Raw genomic sequence first — 22,918 nt, 5'->3', positions numbered from 1 at the left:
CTCCTCCCAACAGTGAACAGTGAAACCTGATCTGAGAGGTTTGACCTGTTTCAATGGATCCTCTCAGGGTTTGGCCTCAACGCACTGAAATGACACACACACACACACACACTTCATCAGTCATGTTCTCTCTTTTTAACATTGTAGAAGTTCACTTTTAATTGACTGTAAAGTTTTACAATACCTTAAAAGTTATGCAGTTATTAAAAGGCATTTCCATAGTGAAATTCACTCAACCGGTAATTCGCCTTTGCCTTGTCTTTTTTACTTATTAATAATCATATAATCAAAATCAATCATAACATCTATTTACACCTGACACGTAAATGCATTTTACCATATTGGCCTATTTGTTGCCACAATGTTACAATTAATTGTTTTATTTGTATTTTTTACAGTAATGTGTTCAGATGACCTACTTGCTTTTATTTTACAGTAAACCTCTTCAAAATGCAGTATTTTCAATGTAGAGAATAGTGAATTTTGGGTTACTGTGTTACTTATTGTTCTTTCTTTCCTTTTTTTTTTTTTAAAGAAAGCAATGCTGACTGTACAGTCCTTAATTACTCATAACTTAATTGCATGCAGATTCTTAAGTTTCTTCTCATGCTTTCTGGGATGATTTTCCATAGGTTTTTTTTTCCTCTCTCACAAACTTCTCAACAGCTCAAACTCAAAATATTAATCATCATTAGAACAGACTTTAAAGCTCTTGATTCTACATTGTACTTGCATGCACTTTTAAATAGTTCTTGTATTCTTGTAATTGTGGCAGTTGTTAAAGCTGTCAATCACAGGTAATGGTTCCTCAGCATTGCCAATGTACATCGTTTATAGTTCTATAACCGATTCTTTCTATAGTAGCAGCCTAGAAAATACTGTATTGTAAATGTGTTATTACAATAATATGTGATAAAATCTTGAAATGGTGGATAGTTTATGTGGGTGTATGTCAGTGTCAGTTTTAGATGACTGACTTTATTCATAGCGTTGCATGCTGGTGAAATTCTATAGAATTAAAATGGGTTGCACATTTTTTCATTAGTAAATCTTATCACACCTTTGTTGCTGGTGATTCACACGCATGCGGAGTTAAACTTCAGTCAAACTACACACTTTTGTGTAGTGATAGTTGTGTGTTTCTGACGAGATCTGTCCTGGTTAGATCCACTTTGCTTTTGTCTCACAAGATACAGCTTAGCCGTCACAGTAAAAATGTTAATGTAATAATAGTTATTTTGAACATTAATAATAATTTGCAATATAATTGTTTGATCAGGGGGGGTTTGGGGGCACCAGTTTCTTTCAAAAACATAACGTTGAAGTTATTCCCAGCTTTTTAACCGTATACCAGTCCCTGCTGTAATATATAATGTTTGTTTATGTAACTAGTTTAACCGTCCCTGGTGGCAGTTAGAAAACAATCTCAGAAATTGTGAATGTATACACCGTATACTAGTTATTTTTTGTGGAGGTTACGTCGATAAACAAACTTTCTGACACAGAAAGGGTCCTTCAAAACTGTTTTGTTCTTTTAAAATTTGGATTAAAACTACTCTGGACTTTTATTCATTTGAGACAAATTGCATTAAAATGGTTCAATAAAACGATGGACATTTGAATAGATTTGTATAGCTATACAATACATGTTAAAGCATAAACACATGAGAACACCAAAGGAAATGATAAGATCAGAAACTTAACTGAAGCAAAGGTCATTAGATGGGTTAGGGTGGTTAATCTCTCAATCACAGTAATTTAATCTCTCGTTAGGGATGTGCGACCCCTGTCATTCTTCCCCTGAGTCTGGGGATTTTCACACCTATTACATTATTCATCCGTTTATGTCTGTAGTTTGATTCTAAAATAAAGATGCTTAATATTAACCTTTAAAAAAACTGTGATCTTACATTCCACTTACCATCAGGAATAATTGACATAGAAAGACAATATGTTCTTTCATTTTCTAATGATTCAGTCTCTGCAATTAAATAATCAATATTCAGTCAACCTCTATATTATAATCTGTCATGTAATATTTAAATTCTGTACTGATATTTGACCATTTATAACTTAATAACTCTTGAAAATAAAGGTTCTTTATTGGCATTGATGGTTCCATGAAGAACCTTCTCAAACAACGGTTCTTTAGATTATTAAAATGTTCTTCACACTAGAAAAAAGGGTTAATTTAGAAGAACTGGTGGTTTCACATTATTTTGATGGTCCTTTAACACATTCTGTTGACTGTAGCGTTACACCTACATGACTAACTCTCATTCGAGTGTTAGTAGAGTATCAGTAGACTGTTAAGGTTATAGAATAAGTTGACGTATTTGCAAATTTACTTATAATATCTGTTGTTGAGCATCAAAATAAAGTGTTAGCAAGCAGACAGTCTTCTAATACTCTGAGTTAGTTCAAAAGGTACCAACAAAATAAAGTGTTACGAACTGGTTCAATGGCTTTGGTGTGAAAAACCATTTAAAAAAAAGACTGCAGGTCTTTCTAAAGGCCTATTCACACCAAGAACGATAACTATGTATATAGTCCAGCTATGAGGAACCCACTTCTAGCCCAAAAAATCTTGAACATGTCGTTTTTTGCCAAAACAACTAGCGAGATGATGATAGCCTCCATCATGAAGTCAACCGTCATTACAAGCCAAGGTGTTTGGTTTCATTTCTTCACTCGTTTCATTTCTTTGTTAAATAATTGATGACTAGTCTATTCTATAGTAGACATCTATTCAATTTTCACTGACAGCCCAAATTTTGCCTTGTTTCAGCCTAAACATCAGGGCTGCTATTAGACATCTTTTAAATGCATAATTGCTTGCTGGGAGGTCATTAGTGAGTCGTGACTCGTGACCTATCAACAAGACGGTACGCTATTCTGAAACGTGCATTGTAAATACTGATGAAAACAACCATATTTCGTCATTTGCACATGCAGTAAAGTTCAGCGTTGGGTGTGATGGAAAAAAAAATATGAAATGGGAGGGGAAATTATATGTCAATGCTTTTCCGTTTTTTTGCAAATGTTTTGTGTTCGTTCGCAAAATTTTTAAGGTAACTTTTTAACTTGTAAAGTTTCTCGGGGCATTTCATATTTTTTCAGGGGCTTCATGTTGTGGTTTCATGTCAAGAGAATGTCTCAGAGAAACTGACACTCAACACTCATTCAAAACAACAAAAGAGAACACAAGCAGAAGCAATTATAATCAAAGGATGATCAGCCCAAATTAATCGAGTAGATCAACACGCAGAACACTGACGGGTCTCGTCTTTGCTGTAAGATATAGAACTATAGGGTGACCATATTTTGATTACCAAAAACCAGGACACTCGGCCCGGCAAACAGATACTCAGATGATACTCGAAGTTTACTCAAAGATACCTTATTAATTTCAATACATTTAAAGTAGGCTATGCCTCCATATGGATAGAAATTTGTTGTAAGACCAATTCTGGCTTCTCAGAGGTTTACACAACATGTTTTATTATGACAGGTTTCAAAAATAATGAATGAAATAATGATAGAAATAATGTCTCTTCTGTATTAGAAAAATAAAATAATAAATAACTAAAAGAAATACCTCCAAATTGAACAAAAATAGCTCTTACAAACTTACAAAAACGGACTAACAAAATATATTTATATCTTTAGTTTTCTTCCTCTTTATCCTGTTTTTCTTCCTCATCCTCCTTGTTTGCCCATCAATATTTTGCTGTAGAGCTGATCTCTCCCAGCAGTTTTTTGAAAACCAGGACATTTTCATCACTTTATAAAAAACAGGCAGGACGTGAAAACAGGACTGTTGGTCACCCTATAATAGAAGGCTATATGTAATTATTGACTCGTGAACTATCAACAATTCCTACTAGACGGCATGTAGGCCTACGCTATTATGCTGAAACGTGATGAAAACAATCATATTTCGTCATTTGCATGCACATGCAGTAAAGTTCAGCGCTGGGTGTGATGCACACCGACTGAGACGGGCTTCTCTCACACACCGGGCCCCGCCTCACGCCCGGGTCGGCCCTGCCCGCAGGCTCCTGAGCTCTCAGAACCGGTCTGTCCAGGGAGTGTGCTTGTGAGGTGCGAAATGCTTCCTGAGTCATGCGAACACTCCGTCTGTGAATGAGCCGATGTCTCCGGAGCCGTGTCTCATCAGCGGGCAGCGAGGGAACCACACCCTCCAATGCATCCAGTAAACTCGTCACTCTGATTCACGGGAATCAGATACTGTCTTATGGGTGTATGAAAAGGGCGGACTTATGATTTCCCTCGAATTATTCTGACTTAATCACACCCTTTGATTCATGCGAAGACTGTAAAATAACTAAATTAGGCCTATTAGACAGTATGTCTCAGAAAAAAAGAAAGCATGTGTATTGTACAGCTAGAAGGTTTTACAAGCCAGTCACGTTTGTTCATTCACACAGTGCATCTATTTTTACACAGACTGTATATTTTGGGGAGAGCTGAATCAAGGCCCAAGGACGATAACTAGCTATAATAACCATAAAGATAGGCTATAGTAAAATCATTCTAAATATAAAAGAATAACAGTTCACACCACAACTTACGAAAACGGCACAGAGAAATCGTTGAATCACTTTCAGAACGATTTATTTCCAGCTGACAAAACATTGACAGCCAATCAGAATTAATGCTGCGTTTGAGCATTTAAAGCGGCAGACGACGAAACTGCAGGTCGTGCGTTTTATAATCAATATCATTCGCTGGTGTGGACGCTATTATCGTTATATAGTTAACCAAAACTATGACGGCTATTGCTTGCTGGGCTGCATGGCCTTCTTCATCTTACAGCAAAGACGAGACCCGTCAGTGCTCTGCGTGTTGATCCATTCGATTATAATTTGGGATGATCTTTCTTTCATTATAAATGCTTCTGCTTGTGTTCTCTTTTGTTGTTTTGAATAAATGTGTCAAGTGTCATCTGAGACATTCTCTTGACATGAAACCACAACATGAAGCCCCTGAAGAGATGGTGACGGAAAAAATATGAGAAAAAATATATATATTTCAATGGTTTTTGCATTCCCTCGCAAAACTCCTGCATTCTCCCGATAAACTTTGCGTTCGCTCGCAAAGAACTCAAAAGTTTTGCGAGTGAACGCAAAATTTCTCTGAGGAACATACAACGGAGAAAACACAAAAGCATTGACATAATTTTTCCTTTCATCTCATATTTTTTTCCACTACATGTCCCAATTGTGTTTTGTGATTGGTTCAATATTTTTCCCCTCAGAAATGTTGAGAAATCCTGTTTGATCTTTTCATTTATGTCAGCCTATAGGCTAATAAATAAATGGGCAAGTTAGAGTCATTACAAAATGGAGATCTTTTCACTCTGGATAATATAAATAAAGATTTTATGATTATTTTATTTGGATTACTGGATTAATTAGTTTGGATTAATGATTGTAATGTTAAAGGGAATAAATGTAAATATTTTCATTATATTAATAAATATAATGAAAATATATATATTATTGTTAATATAATTGCAAGCTGCTAATCTTACTCTTAATTTGGCAAAATGTGAATTCTGTCATGCCACTGTCACATACTTGGGTAAAAAGGTTGGTCATGGTTCCGTCCGCCCTCTAGAAGCCAAAGTTCAGTCCATTGTTGAGTTTCCTGTGCCCAAATCTAAAAGGGACCTCAGACGGTTCCTTGGAATGGCTGGCTACTACAGAAATTTCTGTAAAAACTTTTCTGACGTTGTCAAACCTCTCACAGACAACCTTCGTAAAGCTGTGTCTTTTAACTGGAATTCTGAGTGTGAACTTGCCTTTGAGTCTTTGAAAAAATTGTTGTGCAATGCTCCTGTTTTGGCTGCCCCAGACTTCTCTAGACCTTTTAAACTTGAAGTAGATGCTAGTGGTACAGGTGCCGGTGCTGTCTTACTGCAGGAAGATGACCAAAGAATTGACCATCCGATATGTTTCTATTCAAAGAAATTGAATCGCCATCAACTCAATTACAGTACCATAGAAAAAGAAGCATTAGCTCTTTTGTTAGCTCTTCAACATTTTGAAGTTTACGTTGGTTCCAGTTCACAATCCGTTGATGTATTCACAGATCATAATCCACTTGTCTTTTTGCAGCGTATGTGTAATAAAAACCAGAGACTTATGCGTTGGGCACTCATTTGTCAAAGTTTTAATTTGCACATTAAGTACAAGAAAGGTGTTGACAGTGTAATTGCAGACTCTTTGTCCAGATGTCATTTGTAAACTTGTAACCATGTTTACTCATATGTGTGGGGGTGTTACGACCCTATGGAGCCATCTCATTGGAACTCAGTTGAGACAGTTGAAGCCCATTTTTGGCGATTTCTGAGCACTTCCGTTCCTGACGCGCAGACTCAAACCGACTCAAACTAAGCTTGATGACGTGAGCAACCTGTCTGACAGACGTTACTCTTCTAGTAGCGGTGCCAAGAGGAATCTAATCATTCCCTTCCGAAACTTGCAGAGCCGGAGATCGTGAGTATTAGCTGTCCATGAGCTCGCAGCAGGAGCAACTTTACAACTCTCTATGGGCTTCTCCCTTGACTTTATGCCTCCACGTCCCCCCCGAGTGCGCGCGAGTTTCTACTTCTGTCTATACGGTGATTTTCTCTTGTGTGCGCCAGAGAGTCGCGTGTTATGACGCAATCGTTAGCCTATTTTTACAAAAACGGCTTCTACGGGGCCATAAGGTACAAAGTAATGGAGCCTTTTATACATTGTCGTGTTTCTTTAGAAATAAATAATGGACAAATGGAGTCTTTAAACGCCTCAGATGTAAAGTTATTCGCTGTCAAAGTGACGCCAAAATGAATGGGAGTCAATGGAAATGCTAACGCAAGTGAAGTTCTGCTACAAGATGGCGGCACCCGGCCGGCTTCAACTTCCGGTCGATGGATTACCCCCTTGGTTTTGTCAGTCTCTCAGTGTGTCTGTTTAGGAACGTCGTCTGATTGGTTCCTGCAGGATGATTGGAACGCCCATCTGATTGGTTCCTGCACGATGATTGCTGCTCGATCCTGATTGGTGCAGCTTGTTTTAAAAGAGACATCACTTCCTTTACAGGAAGTCGGGAGATATTGTGTTTTGAGCAGAGAGAGAGTTTGTGATTTGAATGTTAAGAGTTTTGAGACTGAGTAGCTTTTTGTTTGTTTGTTTGATTTGAAAGAGAAAGTTTGTGATTTGAGACTGTTAAGAGTATTGAGACTGTGAGTACTGTTTGTTTATTTGTTTTGAAAGCTGTTTGTATCTGAATATCCTCATTGGTATATTTGACCCTTTGCCTGTTTACCGACACTGATTTGGACTGCCCTTTTCAGTTTGTTTGTCTGGCTGTATATACTGTAAATGGGTATTTCCCAGAATTCGGGCCTATTTCTGTCCACAGGGCGTAATTCTATTAAAAACGAATTAAATCTAATACATTTTAGCACCACTAATTAGTATAAACAAAAACAAGCCTAGACTTTTTTTTATGGCTGCTCTTACTAATGATTTTAACACATTTTATTGGTGTTTTGTGGTACAATATCTGTGTTTTGGTGTTGTCCGCCACCAGAGTTTTCACATGTCGTGCCATATCTCAAACATTATTTATCACAAATTAATTAAAAAAAATATGCATATGAATTAAATGTTACCTGAACTAATAAACTACATGCACAGATTAAGCATATATATGCATTTTGTACTTTATTTTGCTTAATTTCTACCTGTCACATGGTTTAGCTGTCATTACCAACACGCTCTGCATAAAGGCACTTTTTAACTGTTTTTTCATCAAAAGTTTATTTGGTAGCCATGGTAACCTGATAGCATAGTGGAGCACATGGATTTCAAGCTGCAAGACTGATGCCTTGATGTCCAGAAAATTAAGTAAATCTACTCTTTATTTTTTGTGTTGGGCATGTACACTTATTATGCGTCATTACCATATGTGTTGTATTTCTGTTTTTTTCAACATTTTTGGATTATTTTTATCACTTTAATAGTTAAAATGGTGTACATTACATGCAGAAAGCTAGCTACACTTGCTTAGTCATCATCTTTGCTAGCAAGGCTAGTTTTTTGACAAAAATGTCATTACCAGCACAGTCATTACCAGCACATTACAGCTTGTGCTGGTAATGACAGGTTGTGGTGGTGATGACGGCAGATACACACAGTTCCTGTTTGGTCTTTCATAATCAGATTAAACTATGATGTTTAAACCAATTAATAGCTGGTGTGTTTTTTTTTTTTGGTCTGAAGTCACTTAGGCTCTTAAATTACAATAGGTTATGATCAGTGATTTGTCATCACCGCAACAAACTGTCATTACCAGAACGGCAATGTCATCACCATCACCATACATATTTTTGCCAATAAATTATGTATACATCACAAAAACATCCTACAATTATATATATCTGACAATGTTGGACAGTCTAAATTATCACTGTATTAAAAAAGTTTTGATATATGGCATCCACTTAAAATAAGCTTATATTCCAAGCCAGGGTAGATTGATGAATCAGAAATGTAGATACTTAAATGACTATAATTCATCTTACAAGTAAAAATCAACAATCCCATTAAGTTCAAGATAAAATAGATTCCATGTGAAACCACAAAATGTTTTAAAAGCACTGATTTATCATTTAAGTTTTATTTTTTATATATATATTCGATGATGTGATGGTAATGACACATTTACTTGACATAGTTAAAAAAATGGCAAAAAATCATAAATTCCCTTATCTTATGGTCTCAACCAAGCTCATAACGTTGTTCCTGACTTAAGGACTGATAATTTGATGTATACCAATTAGTCAAATTTGGGATTTTAATTTTCAAAATTGCAGCAACCCAATTTGGCCCTTAATCTGAGAAATGCCCAAATACTGATCGATTTTTGGGAAAGTAGGGAGCTCGACGCCATTTTCTTTATTGTAAACCGTTTAATCTCTGTTTTTGGTTAGGGAGATAGGTTTATTGATTGTATCTTCATTTTCTTTTCTTTTGGGTTAGGGTTTTGTTTGTTATTTTGGCTTTGTCAGCTCCTGAATCGCAAGTCCCAAATTAAGAAAAATAAATAGCTTTTGTTCCAATTCCTCGCTTTTCGTTGACTTTCATGTTGCCCCTTTTCCCCTAGACGGGGTGTAACAATATATATTATATATATATATATATATTATATTATATATATTATATATTATATATATATATTTCGTTTCGTTCATCTTCGGTTCACAATCTTTTTAATGAAATCTGAGAGATTTCTGTCCCTCATTGACAGCTACGCTACTACTTGACAAGTGAGAACCAATGAGGTTCATTCTGCTGTTATGCAGCACGTTTGAGCTTCAGCGTCAAAGCTATTTGGTTGATATTCTGTGTTATGTTCGCTGATCAATGTTTACGTGAATAAAAGACCCTTTGAATCAAGTTATTATTATACTTAAACACGTTGAACAGAACAGGCTGGAGTGACTGAAGTAAACAAATTTACATAAATAACCTATAAAACAATTATTAACCAACCGAACAAACATGAATAATTACAGATACTGTACATCCATTTATTAAAACATAGTAATATAGATGTATTTCTGCACCTAAACTCTTTAAAAAAAGTACACCTTTGTATCTTATTTACCCATAAAGGGTGCATATTAGTACCTAAGTGGTAGATATTAGTACCTTTTAAAAGGATACCAGCCCTGTGACAGCTTTTACCTTTCTTTTTTTTGAGTGAAAAAGATAAAATTATATTTAGGTACAAATTTTATTTTCGTTGTAATATTTGCGTTTTTATTTAAGAAACAAAAAATCTCAAATGCAATAGAACCTGCTTCTTTGTGCAGGTTTACAATGTAGGCTAGCCTTTATTTACTTATAAGTGGTTCTCCGTTTAGGGCTTTTCCTTCACTGGGAATTCTCAAAATATACGGATATAAGCCCTATTAGTTACAAAAGTCTAAACAAATGTTTTAATTAATTACTTTATGAATATTGATAGCAGTTATGTGTGTCTTTTGTTAGTTAACCCTCTGGGGTCCTTCGGCCCAAATGGACCCGAAGCATTTAAATATATATTTTTTTTAAATCATTGCTTTATCGGAATGGTCCGAAATTTGGTGACTTTGTTGGTACTTGGCATATGAACACCCCAAAAAATTGGGGACAGGATTTGAATAGTCTAAGTGGTTGTAAAAAAAATAGTCACACTCAGGACCTTCGGGTCCAAATGGACCCGCATAGGAAATGAATGGGAAATTGGCAAAAATGTGAAAATACAGAGTTATTTTGTGCGTACAAACTACAAATCAGCCACGATCCAGAAAAAAAGCACACAACAGTGAAGGGGTGAATCTATAAAACATCAAGAGTGCAAAACAGACACATCCACACACACACACACACACACAAACACACTTTTATACACATACACACTAATAAATTCAGATTACATATGGGTTTTGAATTTTTAAAATGCTCAGTTTGTCCACCAGATGGCATCCATCTCATTTCAAAAATTGCTTTCATGAGGCCTAGGCTTGACTCTAAAATGAAATACAGCTTTAAAAAAAATAAAAAATTTTTTTTTTTTTTTTTTTTAATTTCTATTATATTCAATGGGGAAAAAATGGGTCATAATTATTGCATTAATATTAATTATAAATCATTTTTATTTTTGAAATTATCTCAAAACACCAAAAAAGAAAAGAAAAAATATTATAAAAAACAAGTAAAAAAAAAAAAAGATGGTTTTTTTTAATAAATATTAATCCCACCCTTCCGGCCCATTTGGACCCGAAGGTCCTGAGTGTGACTCTGAAATGAAGGACCCCAGAGGGTTAATAATTACCCCGTTCATCACACCAACCAGTCCAGTTACTACTAGCCTACTTTTCTTGTCCCTTTGAACTTGAGCGCAATGAAAGACACTATAAATATAGACACAATATATTTGACTTGACACTGAGAACTTGTTTTACGTATCAATACGTAAATTAGTATACGGTTATAAACAACTGACTAAACATTTATAATGAAAACATTTGGCATATGCTTCAAATTACACAGCAGCGCCTGTGAATAATCGAGGCTACCAGCAGACGGCGCTATAAGCTAGCTAACATGTGACTACGCTACAAACTCTGTGACGTAAGCGCACAGGAAACAAGGACCTGTCAACTTCCGGTGGCCATATTGCGGTGATACAGCGAGTTTTTGTGAGGGAGCTTCATCATGATTTCTTCTCAAGCTTATGGTGATAATGGAAAGATGAAAGATTATCACTACTCTGGTCCAGTGGAGCATAAATTCTCTCCTTATGCTTTCAACGGAGGGTAAGAAGGGTTTTCTGCCGTGTCTTCATCTTCATTACGCGCCGATCATGACAGGTCACTTCATGCAGAAATCCTCTCACAAACTCTTAAAAGTCTATTTAGTGATTCCTGCCTCTGTTGTTTAATCCATATATTAAGCTTGGCATTCTATAGTTAAATTCAGTCGTAATGGTAAATAATAAGTTGATATGTAGGGTGTGCTGTTTTACTTTCACTATCATAACGGCAGTTTTTGACGAACAATAAAAGCAACTGATTTACACTTTCTCAAAGTCAAAAATATGTTAAATTCTGATATCTGCACTAATAATATGAAATGTATATTTCATGGTCTAGTGATGTTACTGCCTGTTTCCTGGAGATTCATTTCAGTGGTGTAATAAGAATTATTATAATGGGATATATACATATACTCAAACATACTTGGATACGTTTCTCTAAAAACCTAATTAATTAACTTAACTACTAGCTACTAATCAACATTGTAAGTAGATTACTGTTCTAATTACTCTTTCTAAAATGTAGTTATTGCATTACTTAACATCCCATATCAACCTTGAGCAGTTGAACAATACAAGGATAGACATGAAACTGCAGCACTTTTAATTTTTCAGATAAATAATATAAAATTGTATAAAGATTTTTTAATGAAATCTGAGAGATTTCTGTCCCTCCATTGACACTCTACGTTCAAAAAGATTAGACTAATTTTCTTTTTTGGGTGAACTAACCCTTTAAAGGGAGAAAGTTACATTAAAACACACATTTTAACATGATCAGATGTGAAAGTTTGATGTTAAATTCCCTATTGCTTTATATAAAACGGTTCTATAGTCTATTTAGTATTTACTGCAATTACATCAGAAGTAATTGTAATTAAATTACTTTACTTTTTCAAGGGAAAAGTAACTAAATTACAGTACCTAGTCACTTAGTAATGCATTACTCCCAACAACACTATGTATGTATATATATATAGACATAGACGCACACACAATAATATATATAAAAGCTGCAGTCCATAACTTTTTTTTGTTCAGAATTATATAATGAACGAGTACATCATGAATCCATTTTCCAAACCGTGTTTTTGCTTTATCCTAAATCACTAAGGTACACCTATAAGTTATTATAGGCTATAACTATAATAAGTGTTTATATTGGGACTATTTTAGACTGGTTCGGGTCGCACAGCTGCCCAGTGCCGGCGTGACTCGTCGCATACCTCGTTTCCACCAAAAAAGAACTGGTTTGGAACTGGTGCTGGTCAAAGTTGGCTCAACTTGCGAACCTTCTCAGAACCTGTTTGTTTTTCCACTGACTAGAGAGCCCAGCGAACGACGTCATTACGTCACTGTGTACGTCGCCATACGTCTTAGCTTTCCCATTCCAGTCGTGTTGTTGGTCACGATAACCCTCCAGCCCCCGACGTAAGCATGACGTGGTAAAAGAACGGTTCTAGTCCGGCAAAGAGTTGGTGCTGCTTTGAAACCAATTTTCCTGTCCGAGAAGCTGTCGAAACACAAAGAACTGATTCGCGAGTAGCCACCGGCTCCGAACCAGCTCTCAATTTTTGGGTGGAAAAGGAGTAATAGAGAACAAAAACAGAGAGAAGTAGCTCCAAAAGTTACGGACTGCAGCTTTAAAGGGATAGTTCACCCAAAAATAAAAATTAGCCCATGATTTACTCCATCTTTCAGACAAATACAATCAGTTATATTAAAAAATGTCCTGGCTCTTCCAAGCTTTATAATGGCAGTGAATGGGTGTCTGTCTTTGGAAGTCCATCAAAGCACATCGTACAGTGGTAAAAGTCCTCGAAACGGCTCTCTGGGGGTTAATAAAGGCCTTCTGAAGTGAAGCGATGCGTTCGTGTAAGAAAAATATCCATATTTAAAACTATATTATTGACTAAAATAACTAGCATCCTGCAGTCGACTTACGGCAAAAGAGTAACACTTGAACTTGACGCACAACGTAATGACGGCAATTGACGATAAAGTTTTAAGTATGGATATTGTTCTGTATGTTTACTGTGTGACTCTGTTGCGTTAAATGCTGTGTGTGTCACGGACTCTCTCCTCAGGACTGTGCTGGCGGTGGCGGGCGAAGACTTCGCTCTCGTGGCGTCAGACACGCGTCTCAGTGAGGGATACAGCATCCACAGCAGAGACTCCCCGAAATGCTACAAACTGTGAGTTATCACACCCATCTTTCACACAAAATAAAAGCTATTTTAGCTTTTTAATCATATTTAATGTATATACTATATAATTTAAATATCGTGCAAAAGTTCATTTATTTCAGTAATTCAACTTAAAAGGTGAAACTAATATATTATATAGACTCATTACATGCAAAGTGAGATATTTCAAGCCTTTATTTGTTATCATTTTGATGATTATGGCTTAAAGCTTTTTTTCACAATATTCTAATTTTTAATTTGGGGTTTTCATAAGCTGTAAACCATAATCATCAAAATCATAACAAATAAAGGCTTGAAATATCTCACTTTGCATGTAATGAGTCTATATAATGTATTAGTTTCACCTTTTAAGTTGAATTACTGAAATAAATGAACTTTTGTCACTTATTGTATACAGCCTATACATCAGTTTTTTTAACCAAACTTTATTGCACAGTAAAATAAAATACAGTAATTTAATTAAAGATAATGAAGGAATGACGAATGCCATGTGGACACGTCTGTGAACATCACATATTTGTATCAGTGTTTTGAATCTATTTTTTTAAGTGGTTGGGACTGAGTTAACCAAGCAAACAAACCTACCAACTACTGAAGTTTAAATGTGAGACGTTTTAATAAAGCTTCAAAATACTAATCATAATAAAGCGTTAAACTAGAGACACTGATTGATTACACTTCTTTTAGGAAGCAAATATTACAATAGTGAATATTTCTTTATCGTCGGTGTCGTGCGGGAAACTCGAATCTCCAAAAATGCTACGTTTCAGGAAATGGAAAAATCAGTATTTATACATGATTACTGCATTGTCAAAGTTGATATTGTGGCTTTATGTGGGCAGACACTTGCATTTGACATTATATTACAAACGTTTTACCAAATATTAAGCTCATATGGAGTTATAAGGTTTTTTGACCCGCACATTTCACTTCATTCACGATAGAGGTGGGCGGGGCTATGAGGTTTGACTGACAGTTTGAGGATCCAATGGAGTTACGAGGTTTAGTCACAAGCTCTTTTTAATTCTTTTCATTGGTTAAATATTTGGAAAACCCACAGACAGACATAAAGGATGACCATTAGTAATGATTTATGAAAAAAAAAGACGAAATATGGAGATGCAAGGTTTTCACCCGACAGCGACAACATGTGACTTCCAGTGCTTTGATTGAACTGTAACTGTATGGAGAGTTTCAAGATTGCTGAACCTCATCTCTCGCTCATTCCCATACAGGACAGACACTACAGTGATTGGCTGCAGTGGTTTCCATGGCGACTGCTTGACGCTAACCAAAATCATTGAGGCGAGACTGAAGGTGCGTTTGACAAACACAACCTAGAAAGGAAAATTGAAAGAAAGTCATAGTATCTTCTGGTCAGATCATGTTCAGTCAGCACTAACAGCTTGGCACAGAAATCAATATGTTTTTATGTTTCTTTCTCTTATAGATGTACAAGCACTCCAATAATAAGGGCATGACCAGTGGAGCCATCGCAGCCATGCTGTCCACCATTCTGTACGGCAGGCGCTTCTTCCCTTACTACGTGTACAACATCATCGGGGGTCTCGACGAGGAGGGTGAGTGTGTGTGTGTGTGGCGGGGTCCAAGCTGGTCAAACATGCGGGTTTGTCTTTCTCAGGCTCCGAAATGTGTGATTGAGTTTATTATACACTCTGTTATTGGTAACACTTTACAATAAGGTTCATTAGTTAACATTAGTAACTACCTTAGTTAACATGAACTAAGAATGAACAATACTTCTACGCATTTATTAATCTTAGTTGATATTAATTTCAACATAATATATTATTAAAATCAAAGGTTGTATTTGTTAGCATTAGTTAATGCACTGTGAACTAACATGAGCAATCAATGAACAGCTGGATTTATATTAACTAACATTAACAAAGATGAATAAATACTGTATCAAGTGTATTGCTCATTTGTTAGTTCATGTTAGTTTATAGGGGTGCACGATTCAGAAAATGTCACGATTCGATTCGATACCGATTTTTTGTCTCAAGATTCGATTCAAAAACGATTCTCGATTAAAAAAACGATTCGCAGTATATAAATGTAGTTTACTTTTTCCAATGTGATTGATTGCAGTAAAAAACACAACAAATTAAATGTAGTTTGATATTACTTTATGTCTTCATACAAAAATAAAAACTTTTGCAACTAAAAAGTGCAAAGTGCCAAGCTTTGGCCAGCTTTCAAATACATTTAATTTAAGTTTAAAATAAAACTTAAATAAAAAGCTTTTACATTTAGCTTTAAAGTGCTGTAGTCAGATCAAACAAACAATTATGCTAAATGTGGTTTAAGGACTACTTCAGCTACCAGGCTGACTGTTGAAATGTGAACTCGACTGGGCACATTGAACTTCCTAAAAATATACTAATGTCATAGAACCCTTGCGAAATTATTTTAAATAGATTTTAAAAAGCCACTGCTACTGGTAACATCTATGGTTAGATTGATTTGTTTAGATCCAGTGAGGTTGTTCATAGGCGTAATTTGCGGGTATCTCCAGTTAACTAGCAGAGCATTCATTTAGTTCGCTATTAAATAAGAGATCTGTTGTTTTTGAAATCAAGCTGAGCGCTCGTGTCCGCTGCTATCAGTGTCATGGATACAGTGTTCTCTGTGGCTCGCGCAGTGAGGTAGGGCTGGGTACCGAGTTCGGTACTTTTTAGGTACCGACCGAATTGCCTCGATACTACCGAGTATCGAAACATGTCTTGTTTTTCGGTACCACATTTCGGTACCTAAGTGGTTAATCTCGTCAACGTCAGTGAAACAATAAGCATGCAGCATGATTGGCTGTGGCGGAAAAACACTAGTTTACGCGGCTGCCCAGAGACGCGGCTCGTCGCACGTGAGGCTGCAGTGTGTGTGTGTGTGTGTGTGTGTGTAAGCGTGCGTCCCAACCCAGATAGATAGAAAATATGTGGAAATGATCCAAAGTGTACCTATGTCATGTGCCAGACTCGATGCCAGATGCACGCGATGCAATATTTTTGACAAGATCATTGCTGCCAAGATCGACCGGCAACACGGTAAATCTAGGCACTGAAGCGCACAAAAGACACTTGAGAGTAATGGTGTTCACATCGAACGCGAATAGAGCGTCAAATACGCGTCTATCGCGTCTAGTTCGACGCTTGAATCTTCAGCTCGAGTTCAAATTTTTCAACTTGCGCGGAAGACGTTCGCGGCAAACGTGCGCGTCACTCGCGACGCCCGGCGCGAATGATGCGTCTATTCGCGTCTTTGCATTGACTATGTATGTAATCTACTCGCACAAATAATTAAATTCGCGTTCGGTGTGAACACACCATTAGTAAACACTTGTTCATTAATAAACAATTAAAATATCTCCTTGCTATTGTTTCCACATCCATAATCATTAGGCTACTTTTGCCAGTGCTTTGCTGCAAGCTTCACGTGCAGGTATATATCCCGCCCCCCAGTAGCCTATATTTAATTTAATTCACATTTATTTGTATAGCATTTTTCACAATACATATCGTTTCAAAGCAGCTTTACAGAAAATGCATGTCTAAATTACAATTTAGAGTGATCTGTTATCAGAGGTGACAGTGTAATGCATTTCAATTAATTTTCATTCAGTTTCATCGTTAATTAATGCATTAAGTTAAAGCAGAAACAATGAGCTCATTGAAGTAAAGAATACATGTTGTTAAATGATTAGGAAACATAGAAAACTTTAGCATTGGTGCTTTTTTACATACTCAAAATATGAGTGTAAAAAAGTCAACAAACTGAAATAAAAATTAGGTAATGTTATATTGTTAAACCTGGTTACATAAAATTGGTATCGAAAAAAGTATCGTTCAGGAACCGGTATCGAAGTCAAGGTATCGGTATCGGTACCGAACATTTTGTTACGATACCCAGCCCTATTTCACTCGGACACGCGCTTCATATCGCCGTTGTGGTTCCGGTGAGATCTCAAAATAAAATGCACACAAACGTGATGAACATATTCGGTTTTAATGAGAGAGAGAAAAACCGATACGAGTGCGGTTTAGAACCCGTAACCTCTGACACGCTTGGCAAAAGATCTACAGACCATTAAGAACTCAAACATAATCTGCGGATCGATGCATTTATTTACGGGTTGAGCAGAGAGGCTGCACACTTTGACCAGCGGGCGGCAAGAACTTGCAATGTAACTATTTATCAGACCGGCCCTCGCAGCCTCGAAACACTACCGAACCACCGGTAAAAGTCCCGACTCACCCGATTGCCACTCCGCCCGTGCACGCCATAAAAAAATAAATAAAAAAATGAATCGATTTTTGGAATTCTATGAATCGATTCTGAATCGGTAAAGATTGAATCGCGATTCAAATGTGAATCGATTTTTTTGCACACCCCTATTAGTTTATACATTAACTAATGAACCTTATTGTAAAGTGTTACCGGTTTTATAAGGCAAGACACCTCAGGTGAATAGGGTAAAACATGTACTAATAGATATCACCATAATATCTTGATAACATTAAGCATTGCATACATTATATTGTATTACAAGTTTCTGCTGTTATGTTTGAATATACAAACGAGGCATTCAATTATTAAATATGCACTAGCTTGCATAGATTTCCTAAACCGAAGTCTGTGCATTGGATAAAGCCAGGAATCAGGATCAGTTTGATTTTGTTTCAGTTAAAGGTTTTTACAGAGCGGATTTTAGATCTTCACTTATTTTTCAGAAAGTACCGTCAACAGCCAGAAAACAATAGATTTTCACCATGTTTTTAGGAGTAAAATGTTCCATAAATCAGGTGAATGATATATGGATGAACCTCCAGAATACAGATAGGAATGAAACTGTAAAGTTTTTTGGTGTGTGTTAGTGCCGCTCAAGTGGAGATTTCAGACTCAAACTCGCCGCCTTTAGAAATATATGTATTGACATTGAAATTTACAGACGCAAATAGAGAGTGCAATAAAAAAATTACATAAAAATGTATTTTGGGTGTTTGACTTCCACTAGTCTGAAACAACACGTTCACAGTCACAAAATTGGCGTGTGAGTGTGTGTGAGTGTGTGAGTGTGCATGAAAACCAATGCTTTAATAAACTGGATTGTCTTTCAATAGCGAGTCTGTTTCTTCAATCCAGGTCGAGGAGCCGTTTATAGTTTTGATCCAGTCGGTTCTTACCAGAGAGACTGTTACAAAGCAGGAGGATCAGCGAGTGCAATGCTGCAGCCTCTGCTGGACAACCAGGTGAGAGTCTCTGTCCAGCGTAAGGCGGCGTACACGAGCGATGTCTGATGATTACGAGCTCGCTGAGGATGTCTTTCACTCGGGAGAAATGAGTGGAAATCGGTGATTCTCGCATGGTCGCGGCTCGCAGTGTGTGTGAGGAATTACGAGCCGAGCCGAGTAGGGCTGTACTCAACCAAAGAAAATCTTGGTCGACTAAAGTCCTGAAATTTTCGACTAAAAATGACGTTAGAAAAACAACTTTAAATGAATTAGCTGCGCACTGTGCGGAGTACTTGGTAGCCTTGTCCACCTAAATGAATTATAAATGAACATAAAAAAGCTAGTAGGCTGTTTGCAGTATATTAAATTGTTTTTGACCTAATTATTTTGCACTGAAATGAGTCTGACACACAAGTCTATCGGCTCTGACAGCGTTGCATCACGTGCACCTGCGCAATATCATAGCCTATGATTTCCGAAAATAGTACTATGTCAACTAGTGATATCATCACAAGAACTGTTGAGGAATATGCAACATAATTTAGACAAATCTTTTTGTCATATGTTATAATAACTGTCAAGACACTATCATTTCAGCCGCTCTGCATGTCCTCACACCGAGCGAGGCTGAACATATCAGCTTCGTGGCTGAGACACGAATAGACTATTAACTTAAAGCTTTTACTCTTAATAAACACAAAAGGCACGTCCACTTTAATAAAAAAAGAATATTTATTAAACAAACCAGATCAAGAGCAGAAACTAAATAAAGTGCATAACTGATATGCCAATTCTGATAAGTTCATATAGCCTAACGTTACTCAAAACAGACAGGGCAGGCTAACGCAGACGAGTTAGCTTACCGCTTTTGGATGATGTGTCATGTTTGTCGTCGAGGTGTGGTTGCTTGCAAACTTTGCATTCGTCCTTTTTCCCGTTATCAATTTTAACAAAATGCTGCCACACTGTCGATGTCTTTGTTGTTGACATGTTAGAAAATTACTGTCCCCTATTGCCAAATCATACACAACCACGTCACAGGCTAGAACGATGGGACTATAGCTCAGTGGCAGCAACCATACAACACACTCACTCACTCACGGCTTACGGCTCGGTTTTCGGCACGCATTTTTAAACCGAACGGTTCGTTGGAATTTTTCCTGCCGACCAAAATTTCGTTATTTCAAATGTAGGCACGTCTCGCGTGGCAAGCGCGCTCATGATGTAAGAGACGCCGGCGTGACCACAACATTGCCCAACATCAAATGGCAAACGTAATGTAAGCGGAACGAAACTGAGCTTCTCGTTATTGTGTGTTTGACGGACCGTTTATCAGTTTGGACCAATGCAGCGCGAGCCGATCTTCATCATCAGCACTGTCACTACACAGCCAAATCCAGTGAAGAAAACATTTGAGTTCGCCACTGAAGTAATAACATCGCTGCGAGATCTAGAGAGAAACATTCGCATTTCTCCGTTATTAACGGATCAAACAGCGCTGACGTGGAAACCAGGAAGAAACATTGTGCCATGAATGAACTATCTAGTGTCCACAGATCAGCAACATCACCATGGGTTTACTGGAGTAACACTACTAACTGTAACCATGGGAGTTTGGCAGGAATAGTAGGCTATAATGCTTTCAAGTAACATCACATCGGTTTTATTTTGACATTATGAATACAATTACTGCCCTCAAATGTTAATCTGAACTAAACTAAACCTTTGTTTATAACTACTACAATATTACATTTTGTCCAAGGAGCTGTTTTGTTTTATAAGCTCCTAAGAAAAGTCAAGTATAGCTCCATCATTGCTCAAAGTAAAAAAATATCATACTTTATGATGTTGGTTTTAATAAAAATATAATTAAAAAAATTAAATCAAGGAAATTTCTCTGGCATTTCTTTCTTTTTGCTGTATCGAAAACGTACCGAACCGTGACACAAGTGTATCGTATCGAACCGAACCGTGAATTTTGTGAACCGTTACACCCCTATAGGTCATATCAAAAGTCAAAAGAAAGAAATTTTAATTTTCCTCCCTGCAGTAAATAATTGTATCCCTTAAAACTCATCTTTGATTATCAAAATAACACATTTTAACTTTTTTTTCCTGTTAAAATGATTTCCGTATTCCTCAAAATAGCTTGAATGTAACTACACTTCATGAATATGCAAATTAGCCCCGTCTCCACTCACTCACAGCAGCTCGAATTCCCTGATCCATTCACTCAACTATAGAAACACTTCAGAAGAAGAGGAAGAGTGAATTATACAGGCTCGTCTATAAGTCATGTATCAGAATGGTAATGTGTTTTTTGCTTTTAACCTCATAGAAAGTCAGTGGGGAAAAGCACACACACACACACACACACACACACACACACACACACACACACACGTTGATGGGATTGGTGACATGTTTGTAATGTGTTTTTGAGACTGTCTTTGGTGCACTCCAGTTAAAGGAGAAAATGCTCAGCAATGCTGTCGACTTATGAATGTACAATTTGAAAGCACATTAAAAACACCACATAGACACACAAACAACATTAAAAAAGTGATTTTCACCACTCTGATTTTTAAAGGCAGCCGTCTGACTCTGAGATGAGAACGGGAACATGGTTTGTGTAACATTAGCAACACATTATTATCTGTTTGATAATGTATTCAAGCCAACGGCTAATCATATTAATTACCGCTATGTGTCCGGCTTTGCAGAGAGCGATACATAAAACACATTCTGATACATGGACTTGTAGACGAGCCCGTATAATTCACTCTTCCTCTTCTTCTGAATCAGTTTCTGCTTCAAACATGTATGGCTGAATGGGTCGGGTAGTTGGATCTGCTGTGAGTGAGTGGAGGCGGGGATAATTAGCATATTCATAAAAGGGTGTAAAGTTACATTCAAGCGATTGAGGCCTGAATTATTTTACATAAAATGAAGATAGTTTTCAGGACAATTTTATAATTTTTTTAAATAATGAGCTGTGGAGTATTGAAATTGCATTTGTTTATATATCATGTCAGTATTTGTCATGAAAACTTTAGCGTTCCTTCTTGAAGGCTTAAACTGTGTCCTCTTGTGCTCAGATCGGCTTCAAGAACATGGAGAACGTGGAGCATCTCCCGCTGAGCCAGGAGAAGGCCGTGCAGCTGGTGAAGGACGTCTTCATCTCGGCCGCCGAGAGGGACGTCTACACAGGAGATGCTCTCAAGATCTGCATCATCACCAAGGAAGGCATTCGAGAAGAGGTCGTGCCACTCAGGAAAGACTGAGACGCCAAAACTAGCCTGTTTTTCTTTTTCTCCAGTTGCATCCTTCAAATCCGCTGTTCTTTTTATATTCCTTCTCGAGAATAAATGCGTTACCAGTATCACTATTGTCTGTCTTTTCTTTTAATTCAGTGTTTTGTCTGTTTTAGAACTGCATTTATGCAAAAAAATTTATTTTGTTCAAAATTCATGTTTGCATATACACTCACCTAAAGGATTATTAGGAACACCTGTTCAATTTCTCATTAATGCAATTATCTAATCAACCAATCACATGGCAGTTGCTTCAATGCATTTAGGGGTGTGGTCCTGGTCAAGACAATCTCCTGAACTCCAAACTGAATGTCAGAATGGGAAAGAAAGGTGATTTAAGCAATTTTGAGCGTGGCATGGTTGTTGGTGCCAGACGGGCCGGTCTGAGTATTTCACAATCTGCTCAGTTACTGGGATTTTCACGCACAACCATTTCTAGGGTTTACAAAGAATGGTGTGAAAAGGGAAAAACATCCAGTATGCGGCAGTCCTGTGGGCGAAAATGCCTTGTTGATGCTAGAGGTCAGAGGAGAATGGGCCGACTGATTCAAGCTGATAGAAGAGCAACTTTGACTGAAATAACCACTCGTTACAACCGAGGTATGCAGCAAAGCATTTGTGAAGCCACAACACGCACAACCTTGAGGCGGATGGGCTACAACAGCAGAAGACCCCACCGGGTACCACTCATCTCCACTACAAATAGGAAAAAGAGGCTACAATTTGCAAGAGCTCACCAAAATTGGACAGTTGAAGACTGGAGAAATGT

General features: G+C 37.1%; 1 protein-coding gene across 1 annotated transcript; it reads left to right on the top strand.

The window, feature by feature from the left end:
* The first annotated feature begins 11,213 nt into the window (after window positions 1–11,213).
* psmb1 (proteasome 20S subunit beta 1) lies at window positions 11,214–22,217 on the top strand. Its single transcript, XM_056261906.1, has 6 exons — window positions 11,214–11,380; window positions 13,467–13,574; window positions 14,822–14,903; window positions 15,037–15,166; window positions 18,747–18,853; window positions 21,934–22,217. Exons 1-6 carry the CDS (start codon window positions 11,280–11,282, stop codon window positions 22,117–22,119), a joined length of 714 nt encoding a protein of 237 aa, XP_056117881.1. The 5' UTR covers window positions 11,214–11,279; the 3' UTR covers window positions 22,120–22,217.
* The last annotated feature ends 701 nt before the right edge of the window (window positions 22,218–22,918 follow it).

Source organism: Rhinichthys klamathensis, unplaced genomic scaffold, assembly GCF_029890125.1.
Source record: "Rhinichthys klamathensis goyatoka isolate OS25496 unplaced genomic scaffold, OSU_Roscu_1.1 h1tg000188l_1, whole genome shotgun sequence".
NCBI lineage: Eukaryota > Metazoa > Chordata > Actinopteri > Cypriniformes > Leuciscidae > Rhinichthys > Rhinichthys klamathensis.
The sequence above is the reverse complement of the archived record's forward strand: the minus strand, read 5'-3'. Positions and strand labels throughout refer to the sequence as shown.